The sequence below is a fragment of the Trachemys scripta genome, chromosome 3, assembly GCF_013100865.1.
Source record: "Trachemys scripta elegans isolate TJP31775 chromosome 3, CAS_Tse_1.0, whole genome shotgun sequence".
NCBI lineage: Eukaryota > Metazoa > Chordata > Testudines > Emydidae > Trachemys > Trachemys scripta.
This window is the reverse complement of record NC_048300.1, coordinates 73,955,389-73,971,311: the sequence shown is the minus strand read 5'-3', so window position 1 is coordinate 73,971,311 and position 15,923 is coordinate 73,955,389. Positions and strand designations below refer to the sequence as shown.

The following is a 15,923-nucleotide window of genomic DNA, read 5'->3' as shown; positions in this document are numbered from 1 at the left end:
CTTATAGGCCTAGCTTGACATAAGGAACTGGCCTCATTTCTTAGTGAGCATAATTAGGAAAGTGAACGAAAGGTTAAGTTGTAAATAGGGACTTGACAAACAGTGTGCGGGATGTTTGTGCAAGCAAAGATAAGCAGCCACATCTTGATGGTAGGGACTATGGACAAGATTACATTCCAGGTTTAAGATCAGTTTCCATGACACAGTACATGGACAGAGCATGCTGTACATGGATTGGTTCTTGCAAAGTAATCAATCCAATAATGAGCGAATTAATGTATAGCAAATGCAATGTAATGTGTAAATGTATATAAAGGAAGAGGTTGTCTGTGTAACTTTGGATGAGGGGTACACCCTATATCTTTCCCCTAACACTTGAATCTAATCAACTCAGTGTAGCTTTGGTGTATGGCATTGCCAAATAAAGGAACCTGAGTGATGAAATCCAGAGTCAAACTGAGTTTTTGGATCCCAGCGAACTGGATGAAGTGTTCTCTTAGAACTGGACAAGTGGAAAAGGTCTCTAAGGGAATCCCAACAAACCTGCTTCAATATGAAAAAAACCCCAACTGTCCTACCACACGCTCCTAGGTGTCACCTATCACCCCCCCCCCACACTCGTGGTGTGCTTTTTGGGGCTGAAGTGAGTAGAGTGGAAGCAGGGCTATATGGGAGGTAAGCAAGGGAAAACAGTGGGTCCTGAGGAGGAGCTCTGGTCCAACAAGGCAAGGGGAACTCGACCACTACACCCAACTCTGGCTCACCCTTAGGGCCCCGCCCTCCCAAACAGGTGGCCTGTGACATTAGGGAGCCAAGTGTCTCTGTGCCAAAGAGCTGGAAGTTGAAAGGTTACACTGAAACTGCTGCTCCCACGTGTACTGATGTAGTAGCACCTTGGGGAGGGGAGCTGAGAGCTTTTGGTCAATAAGGCTTCAATACAGACACACATTGGTGTTGGCCATGTTGGAGAGCTGTGGCAGCAGCACTAGATAGGCATGCAGACACTAAGTTCAGATATCGGTGCTTGAAGGGATCCCCCCTACAGTGCTGCTGCACAGTGACTGAGGGGACAAAAGGTATGTTTTGTGCAATACAACAGTTCACTATGTCATCTCTAGAAACCTGGGTTCAAGTGTGCTCAGGTAATTTTATTCAAGTCCCCTAATTTGCATACAATTCAGTAAAATTATACTCCATGAGGAATTCTGTGCTACTACACATGCATAATTAATGAGCCACACATTTTTAAGTTTCTGAGCAGAAATAAGCTTGTGCTGAAATGTTGCTTCAGTTCTGCCTTTTTCCCAGAGGGCGCTGTGGCGCAAGAACAGCAGCAGCTCCCAGCAGAAAATAACTTCTGCAGTTATGCCTTTTGCAATAGAACACAGCAAGACCTCCCAGCCAGTGAGGGAAGAGAAAGAGCCTGCCTTCTTCGCAGCACCTGTCAGGACCGGCTCTAGGCACCAGCAAACCAAGCACGTGCTTGGGGAGGCACAATTCCAGGAGGGTTTTTTTTTTTTTTGCGCTTTGGCAGTTGCACTCTTGGAGGGTTTTTTTGTTGTTGTTGCTGCTTGGAGAGGCAAAAAAACTAGAGCCCGCCCTGCAGGCCAGGTCAGGAGACGGGGCTAGGGGGAAATAGACAGTGTGGGGTGCTAGGGGATGTCAGATAGGGGCTCATAAGGGCTAGTGGGGGATGACAGATTGGGGCAGGGGAGTGGAGGCACAGGGTCACGGGGTGAGAGAGGTGAAGGGCCACATGGTGATGGGGGCACAGAGCTACATGGGGACGGCGGTGGCTGAGTGGGGGTGTAGGGCCACATAGGGACAGGGGGAGGGGTACAGAGCCACATGGGGATGGGGGGGAGTGGGTGTCAGAGTGGGGGTGGAGGGACATATGTGGACAGGGGCTACAAGGACACATGGGGGGGGGGTACAGGAACACATGGGGACAGGGGCAGATGTGCCTGACTGAATGGGAGAGGCTATAAAATTAAATTAATTATTACCCTGGGTTCTGTATTAATATACCTACTAAGGAATCTATGTGTCAAAAAACATTTTCTGAAGCTTTTTTGTTGTCTGTATTGTTAGACATACTTGCTGATACATACTGTGAAATAAATGACCAAAAATAATTGAAACTGGTGTGATAATATTGTTATTTTGACAAATAAAATATGCAGAATTTTAAAATATTGTACGCAGAAAGTTTAATTTTTAAGACCTAATTCAACTTCCATTGAAATCAGTGGAAAGACTCCAATTAACTACAACTGGATCAGATTCAAGTATTAAGAGGTGCTCTGGATTTCAGGAGCATTAGTACTGACATCTGGTGAGATCTACCATAATGGTGGCGATGTTGTACGAGACAAGTAACCTCTTCTTTGAGAAATTGTTCCTATGGGAGCTCCACTTCAGGAGATTCCTGAGCAGAACCTCTATTATGGAAGAGTGTGCTGAAGAGGCAGATTCATAACAGAACATAGAAAAGTGATACCAAAAACCACATCAGCTCTGGAAGCATGCACAAGAGTACAGTGCTGTGAAAAAAGCATGCACCAACGATCAAGTAGCAGCTTTACAAATATCCGAGAGGGGTATATACTTCAGTAAAGCTAAGGAGGTAGACTGGGCACAGGTGGAATGAGCAATCACTCCAGGAGGGCTTTATAACAGGCTTTAAAATATGCATCCTGACATCTATTTAACATAAAATGGCCATACCAAAGATCCATATAGCCCAGTATCCTGTCTTCTGACAGTGGCCAATGCCAGGTGCCCCAGAGGGAATGAACAGAACAGGTAATCATCAAGTGATCTATCCCATCATCCATTCCCAGGTTCTATTTATTATTATAGTCTTTACAGATCAGGTGCCTTCATTCGTTCTGTGATAGAGATTAAAAGTCTAAGAGAAGCCCTGAAGGGCTCAGTCCTGTTGAGGTAAAAAGCAAGTCTTGCGTCTAGTGATTGGAGACTAGCCTGCCTCTAAGAGTGACCCTTGTTTCCTACCTAAGGTATCTTTTTAGAGTTCCACATTAATTAAGACATTCATTTAGTGGTGTTTTACCCCAAGTGTCACTCTTAGAGGCAGGTTAGTCTCCAATCACTAGACGCAAGACTTGCTTTTTACCTCAACAGGACTGTGGAACTCTAAAAAGATACCTTAGGTAGGAAACAAGGGTCCAGACATAATATCACCTTTCAGTGATGGATTAGCTAATGGGCCCATGGGGCCCATGCTCCCAGCCAATTAGGGGGCTCCAGAAAGATGGTCACACCATCCCCAGCAGATATCCACTGCAGGGCATGGAGCCCTGGTAGATGCAAAGGCTGTGTGGGGCGGGGGAAGCCCCTGCACCCTGATTCCTGCTGCAGCCCCGGGACTGGAGGAGCTCTAGCCGCAGCCTCAGGGCTGGGGGAGCTCTCACTCCCTGCCATGGCCCCGGGCAGTGGTGGGGGAACAGAGCTTCTCAGGTCTTGGGGTCATGGGGGGGAGGGAGAAAGGAGCAAACGGGTTGCAGGGCAGCAGGGGGTGGGGTGGGGTGGGGATGGGGCTAGACTGTGGGTGGAACAGGGGCGAGGAGAAGGGATAGAAAGATGTGGGGCCATGGGTGGGGCTGCAAGCAGGAGTGTGGAGGCCCCCTCTTGTTCTGGCTCAGAGCCCCACAAAACCTTAATCTACCTCTGCCACCTTTCCACGATAAAACACTATGTATGGTGAGTACCCACTAGGGTCCCTAGCTCTCTTACCCTCACAGCCAAGGTGATATACGTAAAGAACAAAGTCTTGAAAGAGAGACGGAGGAGGGAACAGCTATCCATAGGTTCAAATGGGGGTTTTCTCAGTGCATTTAGAACTATGTTGAGGTTCCATGGAGGACTACGTTCCTTGAGAGTCGGAAAAAGGTTAAACAGGCCTTTAATGAACCTTGCAGTAGTTGGGTGAGTGAAGTCTGAAAACCCTTCAATGGGGTGGCAGGGTGAAAAGCTGTAAAGGCAGCTAGGTGAACCTAAACTTAGCTCAGAGATAACTCGGTGGTTTTCAAATTTTGCAGACTAGAGAATCCTGGAAAAGTGAGACTCAAGATGGCAGTGAGTCGTGGTCCCTGACTCTCAGGTAAGGAGACCTGCTGTCAGAGGAAAGTGGAGAGGTGGGTTGCAGGGACAGTCGAAGGAACTCTGGAAACCATACTTGGCTCAGTCATGGTGATGCTATGAGGATGGCCATTGATATGGGCGGGGAGTTCTATGGGCCCATGGTGCCCAGGCACCACGGGCCCGGCTCCAGCACTGTCTGAGGCAGGTACTGGTCTCTCCCTCGGCCCTGCCTTCCATCCCCGGTCGCGCTCCCCCCACATCCCCCGGGCCATTTAAAACAGCCCGGGGCCCCCCCACTCACCACTGGCAGTGCAGCAGAGCTGAGCGACTTCCTGCCTGCTCACTTCATGTGTCTGTTGGCCCCTCCCTGTACCTCCTGGGTGGTGTGGTCTGTGACCCACCCCAAGTGCCCCAGTGGCCAATGGGAAGCTGCAGGGGCAGTGCCTGGGGGTAGCAGCAAAGGTAGACTCCTGGCCGCCCTGCCTAGGAGCCCCAGGTAAGCGCTGCACCCCCCATCCACTCCCAGAACCTGCACACCCCCCCGTTGGCCCCCAAACTCCCTCCCAGAGCCTGCACCTCATAGACTCATAGACTTTAAGGTCAGAAGGGACCATTATGATCATCTGGTCTGACCCCCTGCATGCTGCAGGCCGCAATACCCTTCCCTGGACTCTGCCGTTGAAGTCCCCAATCCTGTGTTTTAGTGACTTCAATCGGCTGAGACCCTCCTGCTAGTGATCCCTGCCCCATGCTGCGGAGGAAGGCGAAAAACCTCCAGAGGCTCAGCCAATCTACCCTGGAGGAAAATTCCTTCCCGACCCCAAATATGGCGATCAGTAATACCCCGAGCATATTGGCAAGAGTCTCTAGCCTGACCCTTGTTGGCCATTATGCTATTCATGTACCGTTGCTTGGTTTTCCTTGGCTACTATGTTTTACCATTAAACCATTCCCTCCATAAACTTATCCAACTTAATCTTAAAACCAGACAGGTCCGTCGCCCCCACCGTTTCCCTCGGAAGGCCGTTCCAATATTTCACCCCTCTGACGGTCAGAAACCTTCGTCTAATTTCAAGCCTGAACTTCCCCCCGGCCAGTTTGTATCCATTCGTTCTCGTGTCCACATTAGTACTAAGCTGGAATAATTCTTCTCCCTCCCTTATATTAACCCCTCTGATATATTTGAAGATAGCAATCATATCCCCCCTCAGCCTTCACTTTGTCAGACTAAACAACCCAAGCTCCTCTAATCTCTTTTCATACGACAGGTTTTCCATTCCTCTGATCATCTTAGTCGCCCTTCTCTGCACCCGTTCCAGTTTGAGTTCATCTTTTTTAAACATTGGAGACCAGAACTGCACACAGTACTCCAAATGAGGTCTCACCAGCGCCTTATACAACGGAAGCAGGACCTCCCTATCCCTACTAGATATACCTCGCCTAATACATCCCAAGACCGCATTGGCTTTTTTCACCGCCACGTCACATTGTCGACTCCCCATTTGGCCAGTAGCGTAGCTAATGGAGTGCAGGGGAAGCAGCCGCTTCCCCTTAGCACATTTTCCAAAAGCGGAGCCCACGATCCACTCTAAAGTTTGGTCTGCCCAGCAGTGCTGGGCTCCTGCAGGCAAGGGACGCCAGCACGCCTGAGGAGCCATAGGGTGGGGGCGGCACGGTCGGAGGAGGGGGGCGCAGTATGGCGGCCCGCAACCCCCCCCGCTGCAGACAACTTTGATGCACTGACCGGGTCCCGGGGCACCCTCAGGGCCGGGAGGGTCTCCCCTGCCTCCTCGCGGCAGCCACACCAGGCGGCCCGCGGTTGGTCACTCCCAGCAGGAGCCTCGGCGCCGCCCTCGGCTCACTGGAATAAATCTCCCCCGAGGAGGGGAAAGCGCTTCCTCCCTCCCGCCGTGGCCTGTCAGCGCGATCCACCCACAGCCAGGCTCCGCCAGCAGCCCCGGGCAGGGCAGCGCCCCCGGGCTGAGTGGGCGAGCCAGACTGCAGCTTGCTCAGACCGCGCCTGGCGGGGCTCGCTGCCTTCTGCCCCCACCCTCGGGCCCCGGAAAGAAGCAGTGGAAGGGCAGGCAGCGGACTCCCAGGCTCTCCCTCTCCTGGTCCCGGGGGCAGCTCCAGCCCCCTCTGCACAGAGACCCCGGGGACCTCAGCCCACGGCACTCTCATCCCCGGTAACCCCTCCCCAAGCTCCATACTCCGTGTACCTCTCCCATGTACTCCGTGCCCCTGCCTTTCCCTCCCCTTCACCTCCCCTTGTACCCCCTGTCCCCTGCCACCCTCCCTCTACATCCCTCCCCTCCACCTCCCCTCAACCCCCCTGTCCTCTGCCAGCTTTCCTCTACAGCCGGGGGGGGCAGCGCAGCCGCAGTAGCCAGCCAAGGGGGGGGCACGGCGTGGCTGGAGGAGCCAGGGGGAGTGGCCAGAGGAGGAGCCAGGGGGGCGCCTTTTTTATGTTTGCTCTCCCTGCTCTCAGAACCTGACTATGCCACTGCATTTGGCCCCCAAACTCCCACCCCCAGCCCAGAGCCTACACCCAAACTCAGTCCGAGAGCCTGAACCCCTCAATTGATGGTCACATAAACACCACCCTATACCGGAAACCTACTGACCGCTATACGTATCTACATGCCTCCAGCTTCCATCCAAGACACATCACACGATCCATTGTCTACAGCCAAGCCCTAAGATACAACCGAATTTGCTCCAACCCCTCAGACAGAGACAAACACCTACAAGATCTTTATCAAGCATTCGTAAAACTACAATACCCACCTGGGGAAGTGAGGAAACAGACTGACAGAGCAAGACGGGTACCCAGAAATCACCTACTGCAGGACAGGCCCAACAAGGACAATAACAGAACACCACTGGCCATCACATACAGCCCCCAGCTAAAACCTCTCCAGCGCATTATCCACGATCTACAACCTATCCTGGAAAATGATCCCTCACTCTCACAGACCTTGGGAGGCAGGCCAGTCCTCGCTTACAGACAACCCCCCAACCTGAAGCAAATACTCACCAGCAGCTACACACCACACCACAGAAACTCCAACCCAGGAACCTATCCCTGTAGCAAACCTCGTTGCCTACTCTGTCCCCATATCTACTCTGGCAACAGCATCAGAGGACCCAACCACATCAGCCACACCATCAGGGGCTCATTCACCTGCACATCCACTAATGTCATATATGCCATCATGTGCCAGCAATGCCCCTCTGCCATGTACATTGGCCAAACCGGACAGTCCCTCCGCAAAAGAATAAATGGACACAAATCGGACATCAGGAATGGTAACATACATAAGCGAGTAAGTGAACACTTCAATCTCCCTGGTCATTCTATTACAGATTTAAAAGTCACTATCATTGAACAAAAAAACTTCAGAAACAGACTTCAAAGAGAAACAGCAGAACTAAAATTCATTTGCAAATTCAACACCATTAATCTGGGCTTGAATAGGGACTGGGAGTGGCTGGCTCACTACAGAAGCAGCTTTTCCTCTCCTGGAATTGACACCTCCTCATCTATTATTGGGAGTGGACTACATCCACCCTGATTGAATTGGCCCTGTCAACACTGGTTCTCCACTTGTGAAGTAACTCCCTGCTCTCCATGTGTCAGTATATAATGCCTGCATCTGTAACTTTCACTCTATGCATCCGAAGAAGTGAGGTTTTTACTCACGAAAGCTTATGCCCAAATAAATCTGTTAGTCTTTAAGGTGCCACCAGACTCCTTGTTGTTTTTGTAGATACAGACTAACACGGCTACCCCCTGATACTTGACACTCATACCCTCCTGCATCTCCAGCCCCTGCCCCAGCTTGGAGCCTGCACACAGCACCCAAACTCCATCCCAGAGCCTGCACCCTCCACCCCCTTCCCACACACCCCCTCCTGCCCCTAAACTCCCTCCCAGAGCCTGCATCTCAGCCCTCCGCACTGATACCAGACACCTCTGTGTTCTTGGGGAACCAGGGTGCAGTATCCAACCTGACTCATGAAAGTCACCCCCCCCCCGAGCCTCTGCTTAAACCAAAACGCATCAGAGGGAAAAAAAAATTGCAGAGAGCAGTGAAGGGCGTTGGGAGACACACCTAGACCCCTCCTGACAAGGGTGACAAGATTACGATATCTCCATTAGCATACAGAATGGAGAGCAGAGACAACTCCCCTAGCCTCATCCGCATGACAGATGAGACAGGGGGACATCTCAATTTACATACAGAATGGAGAACAGAGAACTACACTGAATTCTGGGTCCAGAAAAAGCAGGGAAGCACTGCATCATGGGAATCTCTGCTCCAGATGCTAATGAACCTATGTCGGCACACACCCAGCTCAGCAATTATCAGACCAATTCTAGTAATGAATCCTTAATTGATATCCAAATACTAAAGCAGCCTAGTTGCATTGTGAGCTCCCTGGAAAAAAACACCACCCATAGCCAAGAGTGATCAGCTCCTATTGTCTAGTCTAAAGAAAACCCTTGAGTCATCAGCTTACCTATAAACAAATCTAGTGTCCTCCCTTGAACCATTGTATTTTCTCTACAAAAATCTCTACTCACCCTCTAGTCAGGGTTCTGATGCTTAGATCCAAACTATGCATCAGTTCCACTGGGACTCCATCTTCTCCTGACTGATCATGCTGGGGGCTCTGCCTTTCTCCAGCATTCAGGACCCTCCGCTACCACCATCACCTGGGAACCCCCACCAGTTCAAGCCTCATGGAGTGGGTGAGATTCCCTCCCCCCACCCTTCTCTCTCTCTGTTTTCCTTTCTACCTTAGGCATTAACCTTTAATAATGTATGTTATGTTGGTTTAGTCCTCCTTGTGTAGTTATCACTATTATTCAATAAATAATTTTTATGGTTAAGTTGGTTGCTTCTCTCTCTCTTGCTGAACTTTACTCTTCTGTGTTTTTAGCTTCCCCCATTCACTCTACAGCAATGCTTCTTTCACCTAAGCTAAAGATCCCTGCAGTGCCCAAAATACTGTGGGGTTTGCTCATCAAGTAGCAGAGGGGTAGCCGTGTTAGTCTGGACCTGTAAAAAGCAACAGAGAGTCCTGTGGTACCTTTAAGGCTAACAGATGTATTGGAGCATAAGCTTTTATGGGTGAATGCCCACTTCGTCCAACCCTCACCCCCTCCGTACCCCTACCCGGAGCCTGCACCCAAACACCATCCCCGAGTACGCTCCCCAGACCCCCTCCCCCACCCAAACTCCCTCCCAGAGCCCAACCTCTCAGCTGTCCTGCATCCCAATCCCCTGCCCCAGCCCAGGGCCTGCACCCCAGACCTCCTCCCCCCACCCAAACTCCCTCTGAGAGCGTTAGGCAAGTGGGGGGGAGATGGAGTTTGGGGGGGGGGGGTGGAGTTTGAGTGGGTGGGTTCTGGGCACCACTAAAATTTCTACAAACCATTGATTACTCCTCAAAGTCCTGAACAAGTTGAAACAGGAGAGAAGGCATCAGGGGATTCCTGAAAGGATAACTACAGCATCTCCCAGAGAATTCTAACTGCCACCGGCGCCGACTTTGTCCTTTCCCAGGCGGCTGCTTGACCCCCGCTCCTCCCCAGGCCCTGCTCCTACTCCACCCTGTCTCTTCCCACCCCCTCCCCTAAATGTCCCTGCCCTCACTCCTCCCTCCTACACCTCCCAACGCCTCCTGCATGCCACTAAACAACTGATCCATAGTGGGCAGGAGGTGCTGGGGGTAGCACTTATTGATGGGGCTGCCATTGGGCAGGAGGCACTGGGCGGGAGGAGCTGATAGGGGGGCTGCCAGTGGGTGCTAAGCATTTTCCCCCCCCAGGGGTGCTCCAGCCCCGGCGCACCCATGGAGTCGGGGCCTATGCTAACTGCATCCTCCTCTCAACCAGAACCATCATCACTTCACACTGGAGGGCATCACAAACAGATCTATTTCCAGAAGACTCAAGATAAGGCAAATCTTCTGGAATACTGCATCGATGAGCTCTCACTTGTGGTCGTGGCCCAAAAATCTGCTCACAGAGACTGCTACTATGTTCCGTAACCCCAGTAGATAAATTATTGATCTCTCTGTGTTCTGTGATACACATCATTCCATAGTTTTATGGATTCTGTGCACAAGAACTGGGATCTTGCTCCTCCTTGACAATTTACATAATGCATTGCTGCTCTGTTGTCCAACATCAGTCTGATTGAGGGGTCCCGGATATGTTGTAGAAAGCAATGGTAAGTGTAATGGACTGCCCTGAGTTCTAAAATGTTGATATGGAGAGCCATCTCCTAGGGAGTCCCCTTGCCTTGAGCTGTGAAGTTAGTGAAGGTGAGTGACCCAATCTAGCAGAGAGGCATCTGTGGTGATCTTTGGGGGAGGCGGATTTGAGAACAGTACTCCCATACAGACCTTTTAGGGTTTTTTCCCCCCAATTGAGGGAGTTGAGGACCTTCTGGGTATCGATACCTGCTTGGACAGATGGTGTTTTTTGGATGTGTAGACTGTTTAGTCAGGCTTGAAGATAATGGGAGTGTAATCTTGCCAAGGATGGTATGAATTTACAGGCTGCCACGGGCCTGGGAGCTGAAGGTTTGTGGGCTCTGTTATATTGTAGAAATGAGGCTGGGTATTGTAGCAAAACCTGCCTGTGTGTAAGTATGCTCTGGCAATAGTAGAGTCTAGAGGAGCCCCTGTGAAGTTTGTCCATTTTGCGGGTATGAGCGTAATCTTTTGCATTAAGGCAGAGGCCCAAAGAGCGTTGCTGGATGCTAACTGTCACTCAAGAAATGAGCAACCTTTCAGAAGCTAGCTGGCCAGGTAGGAAAAGAGGATTATCTCCATTTGACCGATATGGGCTGCAACAGCCAAGACAACCTTTGTAGAGATCCTTGGGGCAGTGGAGAGGCTGAAGGGTAGGACCCGGTATTTGGTAATGGTCCCTACCACTAACGAAACATCTGTGGGAAGAGTGCATGGATATATGAAAATAAGCATCCTGAAGGTCCAGGGAGACAAACCAATCTCCCAATTCCAGAGGGAGAATTACCATTCTGGCTGCCAGAGTTACCATTCTGAACCACTGCGACAGGAGGTGGAAGAGCGCTAGAGCTGAACTGAATGGAGTAGCCTGTTGAAATCACTTCCGGGATCCATCTGTTAGAGGTGATGAGCTGCCAGGAAGGAGTGGACCCATGGGCACTGCTGACAAAATCTCCGATCAAGAATGCATGGGCACATACACATCCTGAAGTGGAGCACTCACAGGTACAATTACTTAAAGAACAAAATTTCTGATAGCTGAGAAATGTTAGACGGTTGTTTAGAATTGTGGAAGTTCCAAGATATCAGCATCAGAGTATCCCACTGTTTTCCTTTTTTAAAATCAAGATCTCCTAGGGTGACCAGACAGCAAATTTGAAAAATCAGGACAGGAGGTGGGTGGTAATAGATGCCCAGGTAAGAAAAAGACCCCAAAATCCCGATTTTATAGGGACATCTGGTCACCCTAATATCTCCACTCTGCACCCAGTTCCTCTCAGTATTTTTAACCAGTACTTTATATAGAGTATACATGTGGATATGCCTTTGCCAGTGCAACCCAGTGTCAAAATAAAATAAATAAATAAATCCTAGGAATTAAATGATTTCATTTTATTTTGTTAGGTACTTGAAGGCTTTCCAGCTTGGGTGATCCATAAATAATTAAAATATTTATTAAAATTCAACAGCAGTGTTTTCATCTTACGCAACTACTATATCCAATACTACAACTAGCAGCCTCCAGGAATTCCAGGTTTTTCATGCCCTCTATCAGATTCCACCACCTCTGTTTTCAGAACACAAGATCTAAAATATGACTGAATTAATCTACCATTTCACAAGTACAAATTCTTATACAATTTACTTAAAATCTCATTAAAAATGCAAGGACATGGTTATTTTATTTCATGCTTTCTTGTTGTTCTTCCATGTCTCTGGTTTCTGTTCCATAGAAGTTTTTTTTTCAGATTCACATTTCAGCTATTTTCACCTCCTACTAATTTTATTAGGCTTCCTACTTGTGTGAGTAACATCTGTTCTTTTCCTCTATAATTATGAAAGTTATTTTATTGTAATGTTTTCTATTTATAACATTTTTTACATTTTAGTTCCTCTGCATTTTTATTTCATTCCCAACCTTATTTTATCCTTGCATGTTTCCTATAGGAGAAAAAGATGCTGAATTGGTTTTCTATCCTCTTCTCATTTTTGACGGAGAAAATGGAACACTCAAATTTATTATTAATTTAATAAAATAAGACAGTAAAAGTACAACCCAGCCCAAAGAGAGGTAACAATACATCTGCAAAAAGATGCTATTATGTCTAAGGGATGCTGTTAGGCTCAGTTAATTAGTGTATGTAAAGCACTTTGAGACCATACATTGTAAAGTGCTATTTAAGGGCCTAATTCTGCAGATACAGAAATTTTACTCATGTAAGTTCTATAATTGACTTAACAGGACTGGTTATGTGAGGTAAAGCTACTGAGACATCTAAGTGTTTTCTAGACTGGATTCTAAGACACAAATAATAGCCCAGATTGTTGTTTTCTCCCTCCTTTCTTTCTCCACTCGCAAGAAATGACCCTCCTGGCACAAATCCCAGAGTTATCTTGGTATGTCAAAGAGATGGGTTGGACATTACACAGGCCAGGTTGGGGACATAGTGGAAGGAGTGGAAAAGACAGGCAGATCTGGAAAAATCACTGGATAAGCCACAGTCTAAGACTGTTCTAGCTTTTCCACAGGATCCGAGTAGCCACCACGGTGAGCATGTGCATACATGCCTGGCAGCAAAAGGGCCAACAGAAGCACACTGCCAGTATCCAGAGCCAGCGCATTGGCATAGATTCTCTGTGCAGATGACCCTAGACTCCCACAGGGTTTAGGTTTGGCCACTCCAGAGGATGTCATCTTGTCCCTTATTGTTGTTTTTTACATTAAAATTAAAATTCAAGAGAAATAAAATTGCTACATGTTCACAAGTTCCCTTTTATAAACAAATATGAAGGGATTAGGTTATTTCAGATTAATTCCTTTTTCAATTTTCATTAGCTTGCAATGAGTTGAAGCTAACAGACTATCAGAAGCCCAGAAGACTTCTCAGAAAGGAACATTTCCAAGTTATCGCTTTGAATTTTCTGTTTTAAGTGCATTATCTTAATCGGTTTGCAAAATGTGGTATAGCTCACAGCACCATGACAATAAAGAAGAGAATTCATGTGCAATACTTGAGACTTTTTAGATGACTACTACAAAACAACAGCCACTAGTTGAGAACGATGGGGCCTCCTAACCTACACCGATCTCCGGACAAAATAACAGGACTGCATAAAAATACAAGCTACCTGTCAATAAATTCACTGACCATCAAACAAGCTCATTTCTATGGAGAAAAGCAAGTAACTGGAAGCGTGCACTAGACTCCAGGCTGGGACTGACTTGTTTACATGCAACAATTACAGACCTAGGTAAAGAACCGAGAGGGGTGGTGACTAGTCAATTCGCCGTCGCTCACGTTTTCCAGCTCGCTATAAACAGGCAAAGATTTCGGCTCAGCCTCCCACCTCCAATTAAGCACCCCCCACCCCCACCACGAGAGCCGCTATGCCAGCGGCCGCTCGGAAACGCTTCCAGGAGGCCAGCTGAGCTGACGTAAGATCCAGACACTTTGAGGTTTCTGAGGCTGGAGGCGGCTTCTTCCAGCGCTTTCATGGTCGTTAGTGCAACGAAACCAGCTCGCTCCTGCGCGGCCGGCATTTCCCACATGCCCGCCCAGCCCCTGGCGGAACCAGCGGCGAATCAGACCCGCTCACCTCGGTAGGACCGGAGACATGGACCCACACCTCCGTCTGCTGCCTCCGCTAACGCTCCCAGCAACCCCCGTCACGGCCCCGGGCAGTGCACTGAGCATTGCCGGGGCTGGGAGGATCCCCCCGCCCCACGGAGCTCCCCACCCAAGGCCAAGCGGCCGGGCAGGCTCTCCCGGCGCGGACCGCGCAGCCCCCGCCACTCACCTGCCGGCCGGCGCCGCGGAGGCTCGGAGACTGCAGCGCGGCTCACGCCCCAGCAGCCGGGCTCGGGGAGCGGCACATGGCGGGGCTGGCTCCGCACGCCAGCCAGGGGACCCGCGCGCCCCGCTCAGCGACTCCGGGAGAAGGAGAGGAAGAGGCGGCGGCTCAGCCCCCCGCAACAGCCCCAACTGGCAAGAGGAGGCGCGCGCGCTTCAAGTCCTTCAGGTGCATCAGAGCTGGCGCGGCGCGAGTCAAATCCCAACTGCCTTGGAACCAGTGCGTGCCGCCCACGCGCATCCCAGGCGCTTCCTGGGAAAGTCCATTTTATTGGGAGGGCAGGGGTTGCCGTCAGAGAAAGGGGGGGAGTCGGGGTTGGGGGAAGAGCACGTGCTGGTTTAGCCCACTGCGGCCCCTCCCATAGAGGGAGCAGTTAGGTCCCCAAGGCTCAGGCTACTCAAGGTAGGCTGGACCCACTCTTCCCTTCCCATCGGGATGTTTGTGCACATGCATGCCCTCATTCAGGCATAGGGTGACCAGACAGCAAGTGTGAAAAATTGGGACAGGGGGTGGGGGTAATAGGAGCCTATATAAGAAAAAGACCCAAAAATCAGGACTGTCCCTATAAAATCAACAAAGAGTCTGGTGGCACCTTAAAGACTAACAGATTTATTTGGGCATGAGCTTTCGTGAGTAAAAACCTCACTTCTTCGGATGCATAGAGTGCATTTTTGTTGTTTTTGTAGATACAGACTAACACAGCTACCCCCTGATACCTATAAAATCAGGACATCTGGTCACCCTATTTAGGCAGGGCATGCACAGAGGGGGGGTGTGCACATGCACACCTTCATTCAGGCATGGCGTAACTCAAAATCACAGTGCAAGGGCTTTTCATGCCAGCCTGAGTTAACCCATCACCGGGCTCTGAGCAAACACACACTGCTCCTGGGCATGTGCAAAGGGTAGGCCAGGGGCTGGAGCACAAGCCCAATCAGCAACGGCAGCTCCTATCCCTGCTCTTCATTCTATGTATTGCATCCTAGTGCAGAGTTGCAGGATTACTCAGGGTTGGGCTAGCATGCCAGGTCACAATGCCTGGAGTTGGGAGCCTGGGTCCAACCCCTCAGACAGAAGCTGTGTCTCAGATGAACATAAGGGGGCTTGATCTCAACCCCTCTGCTGCATTTTAGGCCTAGGTACATGCCTAGTTTGCCTCTGCGTTAATCCAGTTTCATCCTGCACCCCTCTGGAGCACTGGGAGTGCTTCGGCCTATGCTGTATACAGAGCACCACGAGCAGCCATCCAGCCACAAGGAACACCAGAAAAGACAAGGCTACTTTAAAGCGTGTGGCAAAAGTATAAACCTCAAGCAGGAGGCAGGTTTATAGAGTAAGCAAGCCATGAGCTGCCTTGGGAGTGATAGATGTTTAATGGGACACAGGGTTCATCAACAGAGCAGACTCCCCAAGCAATCACGGTTACTTCTTGTGTTTAATGGATGGTTCTATACCTATAAATAATTATGTAAAAATCAGGCCTGCTGACAGCAATTCCAGACCCCAGGGCAGAATAGTCAATGGGTCCCCTAGAAAGGGATGGCAAAGGTTTGATTCGTGCAAGGAGGACTGGGGACAGGCCCCACGCTGCTGCTGGCCCAGCGTCACCACACAGGCATGGAGCTGGATCATGTGCAGCGGCTGGTGCACACATGCACAAGCCACGGAGACAGTCCGCCTGCCATTTGGGCAGTGCTGCG

General features: G+C 49.9%; 1 protein-coding gene across 4 annotated transcripts in view; it reads right to left on the bottom strand.

The window, feature by feature from the left end:
* The window catches only part of GNG4 (G protein subunit gamma 4), a 31,088-nt gene extending 16,615 nt beyond the window's left edge, over positions 1 to 14,473 (bottom strand). For 2 of the 4 annotated variants that reach the window (XM_034765063.1, XM_034765064.1), the window contains exon 1: positions 13,969 to 14,087. In XM_034765063.1, the coding sequence (XP_034620954.1) occupies positions 13,969 to 14,066 (98 nt within the window). In that variant the 5' untranslated portion in view covers positions 14,067 to 14,087. Of the gene's footprint in view, positions 1 to 13,968; positions 14,088 to 14,169 lie in introns of those variants that run through there. The other 2 variants (XM_034765067.1, XM_034765065.1) reach the window with 2 other exon arrangements.
* Positions 14,474 to 15,923: the final 1,450 nt, after the last annotated feature.